At 41.4% G+C, this 22,350-nt stretch overlaps 1 protein-coding gene across 7 annotated transcripts in view; it reads left to right on the top strand.

Annotated features, from left to right (window-relative positions):
- The window catches only part of SEMA6A (semaphorin 6A), a 110,242-nt gene extending 89,346 nt beyond the window's left edge, over positions 1–20,896 (top strand). For 5 of the 7 annotated variants that reach the window (XM_015849991.3, XM_032441554.2, XM_015849990.3 and 2 more), the window contains one exon: positions 17,229–19,747. In XM_015849991.3, coding sequence (XP_015705477.1) covers positions 17,229–18,418 — 1,190 coding nt within the window. In that variant the 3' untranslated portion in view covers positions 18,419–19,747. Of the gene's footprint in view, positions 1–17,228 lie in introns of all 7 variants that reach the window. The other 2 variants (XM_015849992.3, XM_085529606.1) reach the window with 1 other exon arrangement.
- The last annotated feature ends 1,454 nt before the right edge of the window (positions 20,897–22,350 follow it).

The following is a 22,350-nucleotide window of genomic DNA, read 5'->3' as shown; positions in this document are numbered from 1 at the left end:
CAGTCAGGGGTTCTAGGTCAGAAACCAGCAATAGTGGAAGATGCAGTCCCTTACATACCCAGAAGAACACAGAGATGTGTATGCATTTTAATGCCACTATTTGTTATGTGTGGATTTTTACTTTACAAATCTTATGCAAAGCAGTGCTCAGAAGCTGGAAAGCTGTCACTTAAAAGTATCTCATATGCCAGCAGCAGCTTTCAGAGGAGCATGCAGTGAAAATATTAACAAAAGTACAACTGTTGAATTTGAGTAATATTTCTTCACTTCGCTGACTGATGAGATGGCTAAAATTCAGTAGTTCCCTCCTCAGGGAGTGATGGTTACCAAAGTGCTCTATTAGCTCTTGACAGGGTCATTTAAATACCGTGCCTTCTTTAGCACCTAATTATTAATGTTGACAAAGCTGGAAGCAGCCTACACTATCAAAACAATGGCGGCAGAGGTTACCGCATGGTTGTTTGCCATTTTACCATCTACTTGTGTGTTGTCACTCCTTGCCTTGCCCAGCCAAAGCTGGCTGGCTCTAAAATTACTATTGATTAGTTGTTTTCAAAGGGCAAAGGAAAGAGTTCTTGCACAAAATTAAATCAGAAAATGTTAAGCTTGCTATTCTTTTATCACGGTTTTGTTTTCACTTTTTCTGTTTTCCTTTATTTTTGCACATTCACAGAAAAAAAATTCTTTTTTTCTTTTTAACATTTTCTCTTCGTTTTGCAAGGTGCTTTGTGGTGTTCTTCATTGGTTCTGTCTAATCCTTCGGGCAGTGTTTGCTTTCTTTTCCTGTACACATAATCGTTACCAATTGTACTAATAGTACAAAATCCACTTGCTGCTTTTTCTTTCTGTAACACGGGTGCTTTGATGATGTCACATCCATCCATATGCTTCACTTTTAATTCAGTGCAGGCATCTTGGGGAATATCTGTGGGGGCGTGAAGAGGGGGGGGTTCTTTAAAAGGGTTGACTCATGGGAATGTGACATTTGTGTGCCACAGCTTTAGTAGCTAAATATACTCTGGGATTGTTGTTTCTGAGCTACCTCACATTTCTTGCTAAGATGGAAATGTGTAGTGCAACCTGTAGAGTGGGAATTATGCATTGTTGTCCCACTGGCATTTTCACTGTGGCCATTAAGAAATCTGCTTTTCTCATTGCAAACAAACAAAAAAACACAACTCTGGTTGGGCAGATCGCACCCGCTTTTCTTTTCTCCATCTCCCCCATGAAAAAACAAGCAAACAAAAAACCCACAACAAAACAAAACAACCTATGTTCTAGAGTATGTTTATGTTTTGTTTCCTTTCTGGCTGTGTTTTAGTCTTGATTTAATTGCTTTGGTCTTGATTTAATTGTGTGTTTCTCACCTTTGTCGATAGAGTTTTCCTAACCTTGCAGTCTAACCTTCCCTTCTGCTGCCATTGTACTGAGCCTCCCTCCCACCCATGGCAGTCATGAAGCTCCTCCTGCGAAGAGCTCCAAGGCTTTACCTGTACACCCAGTAGTGCCCCAGTAGCTGTGTCTGTAGTCATTCTACTAACCATAGAGTACATACATAGGTGCATCGTACCTACTGCTGATGGAGAGGCCCATGTGAAGAAAACAAAGTAATTTTATCGTCACCCCACTGGCCCTTCTCTGCTGTCTCCTATCACTTTTGCCTCCGTTTAGGAACGCCTCATGCTTTTTCAGTCCCAGGTTTGATAGAACAAATATAGCTAACTTCTCAGTTTCCTAATTCATTCCCGAAATGTACAGAGCCTGCATTCATTGACAATGTTCATAATCTTGGTTTTAGATTAATGATTTTTTTATACTATTTCTTTTCTGCAGCATTCAGGTGGACATGGTTTGCCTGGGCACTGAATCATAAAAGCATAGCATTATTTTTAGTAGGCTTAATGTTTGTATTCTCATTTGTGTCATTGCATGTTAAGTGAAGACTATGAGGTGGTATCTATTTTTCTTAACAAAAGCCAAACCTTTTTTTCAGAACCAGCATGCCAATGGTAAAAAAAACTTGAATAGAAGCAGGATATGATGCTCATAGCTTATACTGTTAATAGCTGCTGGTGTGTTTAGATGTCAAAAGTACTCCTCTAGATATAGTATCAGTGTCTATTACTTTACATCAAACAGTTAATAACTGCAGCCCTCAGGTGGTACAGAATTTGGTATCATTAGCACTAGTCAATAATTTGGAGAGGGCTGTATTATCAGGGAGCCCGGAGGCTGATCCTTTCAAAAACTGCCTCCAGATGATGTTCTTTATTGTACACAGGTGGCAGCATTACTAATTTTCACTGAGGTTATCACTACTTGAAAGATTTACTAAGTGCTGACAGTGCTATCTGGAGAGTCTGCAAATGTTAGGACAGACTCCACTCCAGGGAGACAGAATTGTATGAAATTTCAGGTACGGTTACAACAATAAGTGTAAAGTGCTGATTTAACAAGATCCTTTCAGTGTAGACTTGAAACGAGAAGGAAAACTCCATAGCAAAGCAAAGTTTTGGAGTCTTTTGGCATAAATTAATCTGCCATTGTCGGCTGTGGAAAGGCAGAGTTTCGCACCAGCTACTTCATTTGCAGAGATTTTCTTTTGCATGGAATGTTACTGTGTGCTGATATGCACAAGGAACTATAAGGTTCAAAACATGTCTTATCAGAGGAGGAAGGAAGAGCTCATTGTTACCTTGCCAGCACTTTGTATTAATTCAGAAGACAATTTAAAGCATCACAGAATTTGTCGCAAGTATATTTTGAGTCAGTGTTTGCAGGTCTGAGGGGGAGGGTTTGGATTTTCAAGGTGAAGCAAATGCTGTGTCTGTGTTTTGTCTGTGTCGCAGTTACACCAAGGTCAGAAGGAAATGGCTGCTTTTAAAAACGGGTTAGGCTGATCTGAGAAGGAACCGCACCATAGTCAGGTCAGCCCAGATGAGGCTCAGGAAGCCCTGTCTACACAGAACATATAGAGGAAGCTATACAAATGCTGCTATTCTTTCTCCTGTCTCAAACCATTGTCCACACAAACATAAAACAGACTGCAAGTACTCTGCCATTCACTAACACTTTCAAGTTCTGAGGAAACAATGAAGATAAAATCAGATCTGATTCGTTACTTTCTGTACATTTACGTTTCCTCTCTGCAGTCTAGTAAGTGTTGTAAGAAAGGGAGCAGTGAATTTGTCCTGCCTGATTCCTTAGCATTTGGCTGAGATTTGAGGTGAGGGCTTTGCTTACTTGGAACTGTCATGCTGCACAGAAGGATTGCATGTGCAGAAGACTTAAATGGACTCTGTCCATTTCTACACATTCACATCTTGATTAAAACCTGATTACTTTTCCCCTTAGGATTTAAAAAAGAGGCAGATTGTATGAGCACATACTAAACAAAGCCATATAGGTTTAATTTTTAAAATCTTTTTAGATGAATTAGCATCAGCTTACTGTAAATATACCTGTTTCTAGAGGATGCCTGATTCATGTTTGTCACATATGATAGCTGCCTAGGTGAAATGCTAAAATATATATTAAAAGGAAAAAAAAACCAAAAACATGTTTGTCTAGCATGGCAATAATAAGCAACTTGTCCAGAATCTGTTTGTCTCAGGGAATAATCACAGCATGCCGGGCCCCTCTGCTGTAGGATTGCCACTGTAGCTCCTTACCAGATCATTAGCAGATAACTGCTGTTAACAGTTAAATGAAACCAGATTTCTCAGCAGAATTTTCAGTGGCAAGATATCTGTATCACAAGACCAAGCTAATATTACCTGTAAATATGCCAGAAGGTTGATAATCTCACCATGCTGGAGTTGCAGGTACCCTGTGACGTAGACTAGAGGAGGTCTGTGCAGTCTGGATTAAGGGAGTGTACTCGACTTGTCCAGAGCAGTGACACTGATCCTTCCTCTGTTCCATTGTGCTCACATGTGTCTGTCAGATCCAGAGCCAGAGGCAGCTAATCACCGTAGGTTGCATCCTCAAGTTCAGACACAGACAGGAGGAAACAACAGCTCTAATTAATAAAATGTGAACTTTATATAAAGGCAATGAAAAATAATGCTGGAAGCAACATTTCTGACAACAGAAACTTTCCTCAAACCTGTTTCCTTCATGGTTTTTAAGTTTTCAGGAGAACAAGAGCAAGGGAATAGACTAAGCATGAGTGGGGGAAAAAAAGGACAGTAACTAAGTCCATCGGCAGAGCCATATCCTTAAGGCCAGTATAACTTAAAAAACGGGGTCGTAATATAATGCAGCACAGTGGTTCAGTATGCCTTCTCAATTGCTAGTTTTCATTTCAACTCTTACATAAAATAAAGCTTCAGCTCTTTGAGTCACAGGTTTTCTGTAGGACAGAAAGTGTAAGAAGAGAAGCACTTTACATCAATGTATTCCAGCACACGCCTGTGCCTGAGGAAATGACAATACCTTATCACTGTACCAAAGTTTTTCAGAAATCAAAATGGTTCTATGTTCCACTGAGAGTTTGGGTTTCAGATGATTTCAGATTTAACTTGCAGAAGTGTAAACACAGGCAGCAGGACTTGAACTGAGAGACAAGAGATATATAATTTATTTAGTAGCAAAGAAATGCCACCAACAAGAAGACATTATTGATAATAGGAGAGAAATGCAAATGTGAAACTCTGTTATGAAAACTATCATTTTTTCTTTGTGAATATATCTCCATGTCTGAACCCTCCGAATAAAAGAAGGGCAAGGTTTAAAATAGAGCTCATCAAATGTCAAATGTGGCTGTAGGAAACAGCAGGTATCCTTGACCTGTAATTGTCCACCTGCATAGATTTCGAATCAGGCTATCCATTTACAGGCTGCAATGAACAGTGGAAGCCTGTCTTGCTAAAACAGGGAAAACCTGCCCCAGAACCTTGATCTACTTTTTCAATAGAAGAGGCCATGTCTAATTTGTCAAGACAGCTGCTCAGGGTTTGGGGCAGTGGAGCTATTGTGTGATAGACAACATTCCCAGCTGCGTTCATCCACAGCCACCCGGTGAGGACAGCTTGGAGGAGGAACACAGACTGCCTGATGTTTTTGTTTAACTCTTGTAGCACTGACATATTTATCAAGGGCTGGGAATTCATTCCAGGCTATGCTTGCCCTACAGAGCCTCTAGTCTGTCTGGAAGCAGCAAGGAATAATTGATGGACAGGATGCTGAATAACACTGCATTCCATTTTGGGGACATATATGTTGAGTACAGGGAGGTGCTGGTCAATGCAAACATGCTTAATGGGCAGGAAAGAATTTAACTGTAAAGCAAGAGATTTCTGAAGGAGCTTTGAAATGCTGAAGGGATTTAATGGCAGAAAATCTTACCGTCAAAAGGAGCCTTAAAGTGCCTTTCGGTGTTAAATTAACGCCGATGTATAATTAAAATGTCAATATGCTCTTAAAGATATTTGAATAATTCATTTTTTCTTACATAGGATGTACATAACTTCAATAATTGTATTAATTAATAGTAAGGTGTCCTGTAGTAATTTTTCAACAACCTGAGCACCGACAGTCCTGGTTCAGAGCACTTCCAAGATAATCTGTGGACTGTGAGCTGTTTATTAATTACATGCTTCTGTAACAGAGCACCACATAATTTCTTCTCATATAGATAACCTCTCAGTGAACAGGCTCAGTATCCCTTTCTGTGTCTGGGATCCTGACTGCTTTTTGTTGGCTTTTTTTTTTTTTTCCCATCAGAATAGGCTGGTGCTTACTGATTAATAGCATGCTGTTAATTAAAAAAGCCTGGAGAGGGCATAATTTAGACATTGCCGTGTTAACCTTATTTAACATACAATACAGATAACAAATGTCGTCATATTTGGAAAGCTGTCTTTTCTATGAATATCCTTAGTTTGGCCAGGTGTTCAGACAAGTGTTACTTTGAGCTGTTTAATAGTGAGACAGCATAGTCTGTGGTCTCCAATTACTGTTGCTGTGGCTTTTGCTTCATTTCAATCATGTTCCAGTATTTTCTGTGCTGGTATCTCAGAGAGGGAAAATATGTGTTCTTATTCACATTTTATGAAAGAAGAGTCTTGCGGGCATTTTACTCAGAAGTTTTGAAGCAGATAAAGTAAATTTACTACTGTATCAAAAATGTGTGTACTGACAGCCCTGTGAGGAAGGAAAAAAATATCTTTGCCAGCCAAGTTCTAAGCTATTGAAAAATCTCTGTTTGCTCATACCCAGAAGAGACTTGTCACAGTGTGGCTTCTAAATACGCAGATAACTCCATGTACACTGAATATCAGTGCTGCAATTGATAAGCAGTTTAGCCATCTAGCAGATAGTCTGACAGCTCTCCCTGCCCCAGCAGATCAGAATAAGTCAAAGTCTGTGCAGAAGTAGATTTTAACAGCTCCATTGACATTAGAAGAGCTTAGAGCAGTTCTTAGAGTAATTGCTCGGGGAGCGTTAGGGGCCGAATTTGGCACAGCTGTACAATACAGCAAACATTCGAAATGGCCAACAGCACATTTATCATCAGCTTTGTGTCAGCGAGGAAGAATACCTGCAGTGCTCTGAAACTGTGCATCCCTATGGATGGCCTCCAGATCAGCCCCAGCTTCCCACACCTACCAAAATGTTCAACCCTGGGTATTAAACTGTAGTTATTCCAACAACAACCAAAGACTGCTGGTTTTGGTGAAATAAAATCTCAGGTTTAAGTACAACATTCGCCACAGAGCTTGCTCAGAGATTTGGGCAATCTCGGCTCATAACATAGAACATAAAGAGCCCTGCTCTTTTTTGCAGATAACATTCAGCTTTATCTCTTCAAAACAGTAGTCTCTATTCAGTGTCTTAAAGAGGTCTTACAGTCCTGCTGCACTTTGTGTGCTTTTTGTCTAAATATGACCAAGCTACAGGCAATGTCCCGAGGCACTGATCCAGTAAGACCCATTAATTTCCCCCATCCAGTTGTCCCCAGGGGTATTTGTGCAGTTTGGTGTGCGGTTGAACTAAACTTATATCAAAATCAGCAGGCACTTGCAAGTACCCAGCACCCAGACCTGGATGGACAATGTAGTTTCTCTCTGCTTACTCATGGCAAGACAGCTTGATGATATCAGCTGTGCTTCCCTCTAAGATTTGGGCTCAGCTATGCTGTTTTTAGGAAGGAAAGAAAGCATATATCACAGATCATGTGGTAAATTTTTTTACAGTCCCAAAGGTCTGAACAAAGAAATAAATAAAGTGCTAACTTCTCACATGGAAGTTGGTTTATCTCTGGATCGGTAAACACATCTAGAGAACTACTCTGCAGATAGGAGAAAAGCCAGTCAGCTCCTTGTTCTAGCACCTACCTTCATGATGATTAACTGGCTGTGCAAGCTGTCTGGTTTGCCTGCAGCAGTGGGAAATACTGTCTTATAAAAAGAGCACAAGCAGAAAATGAACAAACATTGCAGTAAATTCAGGGGGAAAGAAAGGGGTGGGGGGGAATTTGAAACAGTACCAGAATCAAGCGGAAGGCTGGGGGAGTATTTGTAATGCAGAAACATAGCTGTCTGTGAGATGTTCCATAAAGCAACGTATGCAACATATCTACCTGCCTCTGTTCGCAGTTAGAAGGCATCTGGGTGCACTAGAGAGGAAATGGGTTTGGGCACACCTCTGTGTCAAGATTGCTGCTGGCACCAGGGCAGTTCTTGGAGCCAGGTCAGCACCAAACTGTACACTCTGAGATGGAGTTCCCTTCATCCAGCAGATTTGGCCAGAGTCGTCATTGCAGGCATTAAAACAATGCACAGATGGGAAGCATCAGTGATGTTATGGCATTGTAGTAAAAATGTACACTTGGTGTCTGTTAGATGGAGAGACAGCGTAAAAGTTGGGTTAAAAAAAATAAATGCAGAGAACTGTACATTTGACAGACAAAGGGAAAAATGCATGGAAGAAGCCAAGGCTGGAGATACAAAATTAAGTAAGAGATGACAGTAGCTGGACAAGACGTCCAGTAGGAAATGCTACCTGTTGCCCCAGCATGTAGATAGAGTAACCATGCTTGCTTTACTGGAGATACTGCAGATTTGAAGTAACATAACTGAGAGGAAATAAGTCTTCTGATATATAGATTGGAAGAGTTGTGACATACAGAAAAAGAGGTAAAACCAGTCTTGCTGACTGTTATAACCAGTGTTCCTAACTTGCTGCAATTTCACAGTCACTTGGCTTATTCAAATTCACATGAGGCTGTGGGGACTAAAACTCAGAGGACAAAGATAAGCCTAACACTAGACATGCACAAACTATTTTTTGCCTACAGCCTCAGCCCTGTAAATATTTCTAGAAAAAGCAGTCTTATCCTGAACTGACAATTGGGACCATGTTTTATTTCCTAACATTGCTAGCTTGGTCACCTAATTTTATGACTTGAACAATGTTTATCAAGAATCTCAGAGGATAGGACATATATATAGGGCATAATCTTAGTTAAATCTTAAATGTGTAATAGATAGCTCATTCGGTAGCTCAGCTGTGATGTGCTTAGTTACCCTAGAAGCTTAAAAGTAGCATTTCCATTTTAGTGTCTTGGGAGAAGATCAGAGCTGAAGCAGAAGCGATTTTTGGGTTTGTGTCATATATAGTGCTTGGAGATCAGCCCCACTAAGGGGCTGCTTCACACTTCAGCCTACTGTTCAGAGCTGCTCTTGTTGACATTCAGCAAACTTCACTTCTCCCTGTTGTGCAGAAAGGTCATAGTTCAATACAGGCTGTAAGAAAGGAAAAGCAAAACCACAGAATGTCTCAGTGACAGCTTCTCTTTCCTTGACTCTGTACATTAAAAAAAAAAAAAAAAAAAAAAAACCCTCCTTCCAGAAAGGCACTGGGCTGCCCAGAATGCATAATGCCTAGAAATGCATAATGCCCACCACCAATGCATAATGACCAGAAAAAAAAAAAAAAAAAAAAAAAAGAAAAAGAAAAAGTTGTTCTGTGCCCTCAGAGAAACTGCATGCAGTGAAATGGGAACTGCGGAGAAGAGAGATTCACTTTGCAGGCTACAACAACTTCTCTGGAGCCTTGAATTCATGCATATTCAGCCAAACATATGTAAATCTGGTTTAATCCAGCTGTGAAAAATCCCTGAAGTAAACTAATAAAGAGCAGCTGGGTATGTTTAAGCTCATCCCAGGCATAGGAGAAAGGTCCCAGAATGTGCACTTGAGCTTCTTTTACGTCATTAGAGGAAATACAGCAGACTTTAAAGGAAACTTGTGTTTTTAAGATGCAAAGCAGTATAAAGCTTGCCTCTGCTGAGACAAGCTACAAAAGAATTAATTTTCCTTGACATTTGGATTTTATACATCTTGTTTCATCTGCTGCAAATGCCTGTTTTACTGTTCTAAGGGACATGCTATATCTGCTTATTCTCCATCACAAAAGGATGAGAGGTGAGGGAAAGTACTGGAATCAGGAAAGTTCAAGATGATCAGCCATTGCATGCTGCCAGCCAGTGAAACTATGGTTTTCAGGCTCTTCCTAGTGCAAGAGCTGCCCTTCAGCCTATTGAGTGGGACAAATAACATTGGGCTGCCTTCAAGAGTGTAATGGCTCTCATCATTGCATTATAGATTCAGGAGGTTGTGTAACTCAGACCTGCTCTCATACAAGAAAGCTTAATAAATCATTTTATTTAGAGTTATTGCTTATAAGTAGCACAATTTTGTAAGTTCTAAGAGCTTGCTGCTTCAATCATTTTCAGTTCTGCCACCCCTTCATTTCAGTGGGTATGGAAGGTATCTGGACATGAAGTTGCTGGTTAAGTGCCTGTGATTTCCATCTATACTAATCGCTTTCAGTGAGGAACTGCTCTCTTTTAATTGCTGAAAATTCACATGTTTGACAAGGTATAGGTTTTGTCTGGCAGCTGTGATGCATAGAAAAACTGTGTTGCAGACTAGTAAGAGCAGGCAGTCTTAAAGTCTTTTCAAAATACTTCAAGACTTGCATTTTCTCATATGGACATGGTGGAGTAATTTCACAGAGTTGTACGGTTGGAAGGCACCTCTGGAGATCACCTCCCTCCACTTTATGCCTTGGTGTTCTTGGCCACAAAGGCACACTGCTGTCCATCAGGACACCCAAGTTACTCTCCACAGAGCTCACCTCTGGGAGGTCAGCCCCTAACCTCTACTGATGCATATGGTTATTTCTTTAACTTTTCCTGTGTATCTTATATAGCTTAAAAAATGCAGGAATTAAAACTCTCCATTTTGCCATGGAGAAGTGAGACATACGTTATCTCCCCTTTTTTACTAAGTTGCAACTGTTGGGTTTTTTTGTTGTTGTTGTTCTATAGGGAGTCATGTTTACTGTTATTCATCAGGTGTGAGAAGTACTGTAATTTGAAGCAGTTGAACAAAGAAATAAAACCATCCTTAGAGATCAATAGATGAAGCTGTCCTGGAGGGACTGCTTCTGAAATAAGTCTGCTTAAAGGCCAGAGCATACTGACAGAGGGCACTATGGCTGATTTGATTGCATAGATCCTTTTCAGGCTTGCTGTGTGTTAGTTGACTCATCTAAAGTCTTCTCAAAGCCCTGAAGCATACATTCTCTTCATACTTGTTGTGATCATTGGGCCACTTGCTTCTGTTTTTTTGTTTTGGGGTGTTTTTTTTTTGCTTAGTGTCTCAGCCAGCTTTAGGAAGCTGTCTTTGAGTTAGTAAAAAGATACTGGAGTCATAAGGAGATGGATATCTGTTCTCAGCAGTCATCCACACTTAACAGTTACAGAGCTTTGCAAATCAACAGCACAGATTTACTATGAGGGAAAGAAACGAACAAACAAAAAATTGCCAGCGGTTTTAATGATGAGTATTTCAGTTAATTCTGTTTCTGTCAGTTAACAATGACAGTCCAGAAAAAAATAAATAAATAAATAAATAAATAAAAGTAGGTAGGAAAAACGGATACCGGGTAGACCTGCACTGAGTCTGCAGAACAAGGCCTTGCAGCCAAAAGGTAGATAAAGGAAAGAAGTCATTTGCCTTTTCCAGCAAAGCACTTTGGCTATCATCAAATCATTGGCCTTATGGTGTGGTTGGTTTATTTCAAACTGCAAAGTTACCTCTTTAAGATAAAAAATATCTCAGAATGCTAAACTGTCAGCACGCTAAACTCTAGTTATCCGTGAACTTGCTATCACTTCAGTTCAGTGTCCAGTTTAACCTCATCTGTTGGCTTTTTTTTTTCAGTCCTGTTTCTGGTTAAAAAGGAAGAAAAAGGCTTGTTAATACCTGCAGGGAATTTCCAGGCTGAAATTGTCTTTTAGCAGCATGAGACTGTAAACACAGTTCTAACACCTGGAGACACATGTTGAAAACCTTTTCAGTGGCGTTTAAAAAAGACATTCAGAAGCCCATAAAAGCCTCCATCCATTAAGAGCCTATACCAGCATTCCTGCAAGTCTAAGCAGAGGGAGTCACACATCAGACAGAAAAGCTTACACTGAAGACAGAAATTAACTGCAAGGTTTTCTCCTTAAATAACAACAATAAAGAAGCCATTGTGCCTTTGTGGAACAATTACTTGCTCTGTGGAAACGCTCAAGTGATTTTGTAGGTGTTGGAGATGGAAGTGGGCTGATTCCTATTTAGCAGAGAGGTGAAGTTTAAGTCACAAAGACACCCACTCTCTGACTTCTGTAAATGTGTGGTCTAGACTTAAATACTACCTTATTCCCTGGTAGTTATTCTCCCATTTCCTTGCCAAAACATCATTCTTCATTTCCCACCTCCACGTTTCAATTTCATGCATGCCACCATTTTGGGTTATTACATTACCATCTGTCAGTGACAGCGGTGGAAAACTTGACAATGACAGCTCCCTGCAGGGATGATCACAGAGCATTCTTGATGCACATGGCATGTGGTCACCTCATTGTCCAGTGTACACCTCTCAAGGCCATAAATCATTTCTGGAACAGAGGAGTCTTTGTATCCGTACTGCACCTAACTGTAGTACTCAAACAGAAATGCATTATATTTAGTGACAGGTAATGAGGTTATTCACATACAGGAACCTATGGTTATGGAACCAGGTATTGCTCTCTGCCCTGCTCCTGTTCTTGCTGATTTTAACTTGGTTGTAAAAGAAGGCAGCATCTGGCCTGTTGTATCACTAAAGCAGCCTCAAGTTAAGCTGTTCAAAAAAGGAAGTAGTTACTTGTTTTCATTCATCAAGCAGTTGTGAATGTTATAAAATTACTGTTTGTACTCACTGTAAAGCATAGACCATTACCCAGATTTGGAGTAAAAGGACAGTGGAGCTCTTCTTGAGGGTTTTACCATCTCAATTCCTCATCAGTGATGAGGAATGAAATAGTACAGTCAAAGACCTTTACCACAGCTTAGCAAGGTTTCTTTAGATCTTCCTTTGTCTAAACAGAGAATCTTTTGGAGGACTTCTTACTTCATATCTCTTTTCAGGTAAACCTTTCATCAATACTTTTCAACTGCTTCTCTGCCGATTTTAGCTTACTTTCAAATTTGCTTCTGCTAAAATGTGCCAGAATACATCATACTTTAAGTTTCCCCATAAAAAGTGAAGCATTTATCCCATCAAGGAAGGAAGTTTGGCTAGGCTAATGTAATTTATTCTTGACAAATTTATATTCACTTTTTTATACTTGATTATGGAACTGGTAGCTTAATCATTTGTTCTACTATCATACTTATTCTGCAAATTGGAGTGTCAGATCTCTCATTTGACAGGATCTCCTTGTCTCTCTCGTCTCTGTTTTGTATAGCACTGCACTGCCAGAATTTGTTATATTTCTGGTCAAAAATCACAGTTTTGGCTGAAATAGGAAGCAAGGAAAGGAGTAAATGCTTTAATATCCATGTATTTCATTATTTGTCCTCCATTATTGAAATCTGCTGTATTGGCATTCATTATTCCCATTCCCTTATGCTCATGTCATGTATTCTTTAGGATGATGAACTATATTCCAATGTGATTACTTCATCCTAATTGCATTTCTGCCCTCAGAATATTTTTTCCTGTTAGAATTAGAACAACCAGAACATGCACAGAATAGTTACATCAGCATTTTGATGCAATGACATTCTCAGCAGTGTGCACATTTTGTACTGTTATTTAGCAGGTGTCCAGGTAGAGTCCTAACCCTTGAATACTTTTGTTAGCTGATGAAAAGAAGAAGATATTATTTTGTCAACTCTAGTCTTTTCTGTCTTATTTTCACCCACAGAAATTCAGCAAGTCATTTCAGAGCTGAAAGTATATGGAATTTTGGAAACATTTTTCTTAGCATCCTCTTAATGCTCACTCATCTATTTGCAGTACTGTGTCCAGGTCTGGAGCCCCCACTACAAAAAAGACAGGGAGCTGATGGAGAGGGTCCTGAGGAGGGCCACAAAGATGCTCAGAGGACTGCAGCACTACTCCTAGAAAGAGGCTGAGGGAGCTGGGTTCATTCAGCCTGGAGAAAAGAAGGCTGCAGGGTGACCTCATTGCAGCCCTTCAGTGCCTAAAGGGAGCGCCATAAACAGGAAGGGAGTCAACTCTTTAGAAGGGTAGATAATGGCAGGACAAGGGGAAATGGTTTTAAGTTGAAGGAAGGATTTAGGTTGGATATCAGGAGAAGTTATTTACAATGAACAGCTGGAACAGTGGCTGTGGATGCCTCTTCTGTCCCTGGAGGTGTTCAAGGCCAGGTTGGGGCTCTGGGCAGCCTGGTCTGGTATGAAATGTGGAAGTTGGTGGCTCTGCCTGCGGTGGGGGGTTTGGAGCTTCATAATACTTGAGATCCCCTCCAGCCCAAGCCATTCTGTGATTCTGTGATTAACCAACCAGCCAGCCAACCCTCTGTATCTTACCTACAAGCTCTGCTTGAAGTAGTGAATTATAGATCAGATCTCCTCTCTCGTTATATGAGTAAGAAGAAGTGATATTTTATGTTCCAGGTTGTGATAGTACAGGGTGTACTGAATATACTGAGGAAATGAATGGAGAATGTCTGAGGATGCAAAACAAAAGGACATGGGATGGAATTACAGAAAGTCAGCAGCAAAGGGAGGATCATGTTATTTGCAGGGATCATAATGGCCATGAAAAGTGGAGAATGTCAGGCAACCAGCCTGGCCCCCTTAGTAGCTATAACTACGTCTATCCCACATAGGAAGACCTGCAGTGCTAAACCCAGCTGTGAGATGGACAGATTTTAACCACAGTGGAAAATTTAAGGGAGGCAGTCAACCACTGCAATAGTCAGCCTATTTCACTCGCTGTGTAGTTCAGTAGGATGCTGAACATTCCTCATACTTTTTAATATTCGTTTCAGTTTAATAATCATTAATGCAGGTCAGATCTTGCCCATCCTAATCATTTCATTTGAAGTTGTAAGGAATACTTTCATAAGAAAAAACAAACAAACAAACAAAAAAAAACACCTTGGATTTGATCTATCATAAAAAGTAAATTATCTCAATAACCTAAGTTTGTGTCCAGAGAAGAACCACCTGCCAACAGCAAAGCCAGTAAAGTTAAGTATCTTTTCCGCCTTGTATTGGAAACATAATAAGCTCTGGGAGGGCTTGAGCTCTAGAGGAAGTAGCAGGAATCAGGATGATCTAAAGCCATCCTAAATCTTTGCTTGTAAAACATCTGCAGAATGAGCTGCAGCATTTCAGCTACCCTTTTCTTGAACATGCACAGTCACTCAGGCTGAACTGTGCGATAATTTTGATGCATTCACTGTAATGATTTCATATCCATCATTAATATAAAACTGATGGCAAGAGTTCACGCTGCTTTAGTGTGCAGAGATTGTGATTTACAGTTGGCAGCAGAAAGTGCCAGGCATGGAGTACCCACGACGGTTACACTGGGCTCTGAGGAGAGCAGGTCAGCTTCCCCAGAGCAAATGGGTTTCTCCGCTGTAATTTCTTCCTGAAAGACCTATAACCATTTGTAGGAAACCTCCATCTCAGTGGCCAGGCATTTTTCCCCCCTTGTAGAGAGTAAAGTAACTTTCTAATACTGTGTGTCACATGAGTTCAAGTCCTTCTATGGAACCATCCAGAGAGGCTTGAGTACACAGTTCCCATCTTCCGACTCCATGTCACTGCTGCAAATGATGGGCAAAGAGGCAGAAATTCTTAAGCTAACAAAAGTCTTGTCCATCCCCTAAGGACATGGATGATTTATGCTTCCAGACACAGCCAGGTTTAATGGCTGTAGGTACTTCTCTATTTCAGTAGGTGCTGAGCAGGTATTTTGAGCCTTGTTACTGTAAAAATGTTCAAGACTTCACAGCAGTGAAATGCTACTCCTACTGACAGTACTGTAAGTGCAGCACTGTGCCTCTGGGCTTTGTGCAGGAGCTCTGTATGTGAATTTAAACCACAGGGTTAGTCTCTACCAACTTTTGCTTAGTGCTCATGACAAAGAGTAGAAACATCGGACTATGGAAGAGCAGCTGTGCTTTAAAAGCATGTTCTCAGAAACATCTGATATGAAGATGATTCCTACTTATACATTGTTTACAGGGGTCTGTTTTTCTTCCCTTACTCCATGGCTATGGAGGCATTTGTATGATTGCAGAATCTAAGCTTAACGAGGGATCATCTGCTCCTTGAAATCACAGTCATCTGTGACAGCATAATAACTTCCATGGCAACTGCCTGTGATGTCACAAACAGGAATTTAAGATCCCAAGATCTGTATTAAATACAAAGTCCCTACCCTGTAATAAGTATCTCATGTCCAACTAAGCACAATAACTAAATGGGCGCAGAAAATACATACTGTAGTAATGGTACTCTGCCTAGCCAAAATGCTTATCAGAGGTTTCTGTGAGATGCTGACAACCTTTCAGTGCTTTTTTAGCATAGTTTGCTGAGAAGTATCTTGCATTTGAATCTAATTCTGGGCCACTGATGTCTTGTCTGCCAAATATGTAAAAAGATGCTACTCTAGGAGGAGGTGATTTGTGACATGGAAGTTGCAAGGACTCAGGAGTGCCTTGGAGGTAATTTTGCTGTCTTGCTGTAATAAAGACATGGCTGGCATTTCCTTAGAGCATGTGGAGTTTTTTAACACCCTGGTGTTTGTACTCCTTCTGGAGAAAGAGTTTGGAGAGCTCCTTGTAACTTCAGCTCCTTGTAACTTCAGCTCCTTGTAAGGCAGCGGCTGCACCTTGTAAAGCACAAAGAACAAAACCAGAAATTAGAAAGCAAACTGGAGGCTCTGTGCTTGTGTTTCATCGCTGCTGCTGGCTTGGTGCCCAACTATGTCAGAAAAAAAGAAAGAAAAAAAAAAACAGTTTCTTTCTTTAGAAATTCAGGGCATTGATTAATGCTGTGTTAGCGTCTTCAGAATGAGGAGTGACACTCTGCCATAGATGCCCTGTCTGGCAGCAAGGGCTTGGAGGGCTAAGTAAGATTTGATAACAATCTCTGACCAAAGCACGGGGCCATAAAAAAGGGGCCCTCAAAGTCAGAGCTTTCAGCAGAAAAAGCGTAAGCTTCAGCACAGAGGTAAGCCTATTCATGTGTCCAGAACAAGGGAGAGCTTTAAAAAGGAAAATAGCAAGGACAGTCCTCTAGAAGGCTCAATACATTCCCGCAGTGCTCTGTCTTTCATACTTATTTAAGCATCCTCCTGAAGCTCAGGCATGTGACACTGACTTTTAAAACATATGACAAAGACAAAAGAATGACACGCAAAGAAAGAAACCTGAAACAATGTGGGATACACTTCTTTGGTATTTGCAGAGCTTCTCTCCTCTCTTCTCCTTTCACAGGATTTTCAATGTGAATAATTTTATAAAAATAAGTAATAAAAACAAGGTGGTATTAGCCGAACAGAGATTGAGTGGAGGGAATGAGGAATAAGCAGTATGTCAAAGGAGGAAAAGTAATAGCTCTGACTTCTCAAAGTGAGTGTGTATTTGCCTGGGGCATGGATCTCAAACTGACTCCACATGCCCTGCAAGTGAATGCTCTCTCCCCTCCTGGACTTTGTACTGTTTGTCTCCAGAACTGAAAGCCCAAAACTGCTCGTGTAAGAAGTAATTGGCAGGTACAGTATATCTCTAAATTTTGGCAAGCTGATCAAAAATCATTTGCAGAACATGAACAAACCTCCTTCAAATAAAGTAGTTAAAGTTAAGTGACTTTTCCCTCTCCTTGGTTTGCTTAACCACTGTATGCTGTTTATTGCAGGAGTGATTCGTGAGAGTTACCTGAAGGGTCATGATCAGCTGGTGCCGGTCACCCTGTTGGCCATTGCAGTAATTCTAGCTTTTATAATGGGGGCCGTCTTTTCGGGCATCGTAGTGTACTGTATCTGTGACCATCGCCGCAGAGATGTGGCTGTTGTGCAGAGAAAGGAGAAGGAACTGACCCACTCCCGCCGCGGCTCCATGAGCAGTGTTACCAAGCTCAGTGGCCTCTTTGGAGATGCTCAGTCCAAAGAACCAAAGCCTGAAGCTATCCTCACACCCTTGATGCACAATGGCAAACTGGCTACACCAGGCAGCACTACCAAGATGCTAATCAAGGCTGACCAGCACCATCTGGACCTGGCCGCCCTGCCAACCCCGGAGTCCACCCCAACCCTGCAGCAGAAAAGGAAGCCCAGCCGTGGCAGTAGAGAGTGGGAAAGAAACCAGAACCTCATCAATGCCTGCACAAAAGATATCCCCCCAATGGCTTCACCCGTCATCCCTACTGACCTGCCACTCAGGGCTTCTCCTAGCCACATTCCCAGTGTCATGGTTCTGCCCATTGCCCAGCAAGGCTACCAACACGAGTATGTTGACCAGCCAAAAATGAGTGATGGGGCTCAGATGTCTGTGGAGGACCAGAATGCCACCCTTGAGTACAAAACCATCAAGGACCATCTCAGTAACAAAAGCCCCAGCCATGGGGTTAACCTGGTGGAAAACCTTGACAGCATGCCACCAAAGGTACCTCAGCGGGAAGCCTCACTCGGGCCCCCGAGCACCTCCCTGTCTCAGAGTGGTCTGAGCAAGCGGCTAGACATGCATTCTTCTGCTTACAACGTGGACTACAAGAGAAACTACCCTACAAACTCACTCACAAGAAGTCACCAGGCGTCAACCCTCAAAAGAAACAACACCAACTCCTCTAACTCATCACACCTCTCTCGAAATCAGAGCTTCGGCAGGGGTGACAACCCACCGCCGGCTCCGCAGCGGGTGGACTCCATACAAGTCCACGCTGCACAGGCACAGGCCATGACTGTATCTCGACAGCCGAGTCTCACCACGTACAATTCTCTGACCAGGTCAGGGTTGAAACGCACGCCCTCGCTAAAGCCAGATGTACCTCCCAAACCTTCCTTTGCTCCACTCTCTACGTCCATGAAGCCCAATGACGCGTGTACATAATCACAGTGGGGTGGGTGGGGGGAGAACAGCAGTTAAGCAGAAGTTGCCCTTGAAAGCCAGTGTTCTGCAACTGCTCCTCTGAGAAGAAGGTTGTTGCAAGCTGAGGACGTGTTGTTTCTGCTCTCTGGGAAAAGTGGAATATTTTTTTAACCCGAGCCATATGACCTATGGTTGAAGGTTTGCAATTGCAGGACTCGCCCCCACAGCCCTTACAGTTCTTTGCTCAAAGGACTAGCTCTCCATCACAAACATTGAGCCAAAAGCACACAGGTGAAAGATGACTGTGACATTTCACCCTCCCCCCCACCCCCCAAACTGCACAGTGCATTCCTGAACTGGGAAAGAGTGCTCTGGAAAACAAAACCAGTAATTAAAAACATAATAAAAATAGGAAAAAAAAAGGAAAAGAAAAAAAAAGGAAAAAGAAAAAAAGAGAAAAAAAAAAGGAAAAGAAAGAAAAAGAAAGAAAAAAGAATCCATTGATAAAGCTAACTCTGACTTAACAATGGCAGAAGTTTACTAAATGCAGGTACTGTGAAATGCCCATCAGTGTTACAGCCATTTGGTTACAGCAGTTATAATGCCATGCTGGGCAAACTATGTCATAGATTTCTGCTACCTTTCTCTTTTAATGAATAACGTGACTGTTAACGCAAGTAACTCCTCTTATTTATTGTTCAACTTTTGTTTTTCCTAAGGAAATGACTTCCACATATCATCCTGTGAGCAGTTCTTCAGAGAAGTACCTTGAAAGTTATACCTATTTAACGTGAAACCCGTTAACTGGAGTAATTAAAACTTTTATTTTTCCAATAAATTCACTGAGTTAATTAAGTTGGAGCTGGAATTCTGAACTTTGTGCCTGGACTGTCTGATTAGCTGAAAAAAACGGGGATATCTATTTAAGTCTCTCAGCTAATTAGCTGGCTTGGCCTCTGACCTAAGACAGCGACAAACAAATACCACAGGTTCATAACTTGTAACTCAACTGCAAGAGAAACTCTTTAAAAGCTGCACATTTGTGCACCATTGCTATCAGCATAGCTTTGTCAGTAGCTAATGCTTTCCGTGACGGCACCAGCTTGTGATGTGCCATCTCATTTCACCTTGCATGTGAGACGGCAAACGAAATCCTCAAACAGTGTGAACTAATTAATATGCCGGCTGTTACCATGCATAAATTATGGTCTTATCACACGGGTTTTTCGTGGGAATATATCTGTGAATAGCCTGTTTTCTTCCACATGTAAATTTGTGCCTTACACCCTCAGTTGTGTATAATTGTGAGCTGTAGTATGTAAAAAAAACCTTTTTCTTTTTCCCCTTGGAGTAATGCAAATATTTATTGGTCCTCCCTCCTTCGCGCCTACTCGAGAACTGGAGCAAAGAAGAATGTGGTGGCTTTCAGCATCACCCCACAGCCTTTGCTAGACCAAGGCCAGTGCCATCCCCTCTGGGTCGGTTCCGCTTTCCAGCCGTGCCAAGCCCTCTCCCCAGAGCACTCTCCCTCCGCGCTGCCTTGCAGCTCCGTACCTCCCCCCACCCAGCGACCGCTCTCCTGGCAGCAGAGGAGATGCCAACACCTTGTCCTTGGGGACGGCATGTCCTCCATCTTCAGATGGCCATCAGGGCAAGAGGGGCCGTGCCCTGCAGCCAGCCTGGCAGCACACCCTGCAGCACGTTGGGCACGCGGAGCTAGGCCAGGCAGGCAGGCTCCTGCTGCAGCAACCTGCTGCTTCTGGAGGATGCTGCATGTACTCCCCTGGGGAAAAAAAGAAGCAAAACAAAACACATTTTTGTTTCTGTTTTTGTTTTTTTTTTTCCCTTTGTTTCCTTGGTGCGACTGTGCATGTAGCTAGCGTGGGAGCGCGCGCACAGGTGTGTGCGTGTGTGTGCGCGCGCAGGCGTGTAAGTCCCTTTTTCACTCTTATCAGTTTATGCAAAAACAAAAAACAAAAGAAAACAAAAAAAAACAACAAAACAAAAAAAAAACAAAACAAAAAAAAAAAACAAAACAAAATACCACCCCGTAGATGTGTTTTTAATTTGTTACGATAACTGTGTCAACATACTGTAGACAAATGATGGGGATCGCTTCTAAGCTTTTTATATATATATATATATATATATATCTACTGAACAGTATGTTTGAGTAAGGTGGTTGTTTCTGTTCCAGTTTGTTTTTTAAAATTTTATACTCCCATTTGCTTTCCAGGATTTTGGTTTTGTTTCTGAATGACTGAAAAGCCAGATTTCAAGTCCATTAGCTTAATAGATGGTATATATAAAGTCTGGATGGTTTAGACCAAAGTGTGTAACAAGGGTGCTTGCATGTGATTTCATTTCATCATGGTTTCTTTTACAACACGGTTTTGTTCACCCTTAGTGAACTATGCAGACTGGAGTAGATAGTTCTGTATCCAAAGCAATGTTGTTGATTTAATAAAAGCAAACAGAAAAGAAGAACTTTGAAAACCACAGGTAGCAAGGTCATTTTTGGAAAGAACTGACTTGCAGCCTTTTCACCAGGCTCCAAAACCCCCTGAGTACCAAATGCACGGGTCCATCGCTATGACTTGGCAGAGTGTTCTGTCAAAACACAGAAATGAGTAATCACAGCAACAGCTCATATGGTGATCTGCCTTTGTAACATGCATTGCATCCGCTGCTGGTTTGACCTTGAAATGCCCATTTTGTACTCAGTGGATCTTCTGTTCTCATTCTCCCTTCCACCCTTTCTTTCGAGGGGTTCATAAACCTATATGTGTGCCTTTGCTTTCCACCCTTGCTATACACTGTTAGATGCAACAGATTCAGACTCTCATTTGCTGTAAAGTTGTAGAGTGTTGTGATGTCACCAATTTCCCCTTCATTTCCACATCCCCATAACATCAGATTCACACCTTAATGTACGTTGTAAAAAGGAAAAAGGAAAAAAAAAAAAAAAAAGAAAGAAAAAAGAAAATTAAAAGAAAAGAAAAAAAGAGAGAGAGAGAGAGAGAAAGGAAGGAAAGAAGACAAAGAAAAGGGGAAACAAAAGCTCTTGATTACATATGGTAATAAAACCGGACTGTTCTACCTTACTTCTTGTGCCCTAGTTCCTTTGTTTCTGTGAGGATCCATCATTTCTGTTAAATGGTTAAAGAGAGAAAACTTGTTTTCAGTCTCAAACAGAAAATAACTTGATTTAGAGTAAGAGGTGGTAATTAAAAATTGAATCACACGTTTTCTTTCCCTCTATTGATATCCCACAATCTATTAGCTTGTTCATTATCAAATATTTATGGCAGACTTGGTGGTTTAACAGGTCAAGGAGGGGATTTAAGCACACGTGGCTCACCAAAATAGATCATCCTATAGATGTGACTTCATCTCCAGGTTTTGCACATTAATAATGGGAGAGCCTGTGTTTTCTTCTAGCGGGCATAGATCTATTGTGCTTTATGGGCCTAATTTAGAGGATGTTGCCTGAGACTTTATGTCTGCAAGATGTTAGTAAGCAGTGTGCATACTATCTCTCCAGTCCTGGGAGCAATTAAAACGTACCTATATTCTCTGAGCTGATTTTGTGCACGTGTGGACTGCTTACACACAGCAGCTGAACACTCAGCTATGTCAGTGGCTGGCCTTGGTGATTTTGTTTTGGGACAGAAGCTTTCTTGGATCACCTAGAAACAAGGGATTGGATTGAAAGATTTACCACCTATTCTCTGAGGTCACACACAGGCCAGGGCAGTCCTTGCTCATAAATGCCTTCACCCATCACACACTGCAGATGGTGTGACACAGGCTCAGCAGAAAGTGGTGAAGTACGAACACTCCTCATGGAGCAGGAAGAGCGCCCACAAAGCCTTGGCACATTCTCTCAGCAGTGACAATGAGGAGGCCCTTGACAGTTCCATCTCACCAATATTTTTCAGTACTTCACCCAC

The sequence above is a fragment of the Coturnix japonica genome, chromosome Z (assembly GCF_054131305.1).
Source record: "Coturnix japonica strain WE chromosome Z, WE-NBRP24, whole genome shotgun sequence".
Lineage (NCBI taxonomy): Eukaryota > Metazoa > Chordata > Aves > Galliformes > Phasianidae > Coturnix > Coturnix japonica.
Note: the sequence above shows the minus strand (reverse complement) of the source record. Positions and strands in the feature narration are given on the sequence as shown.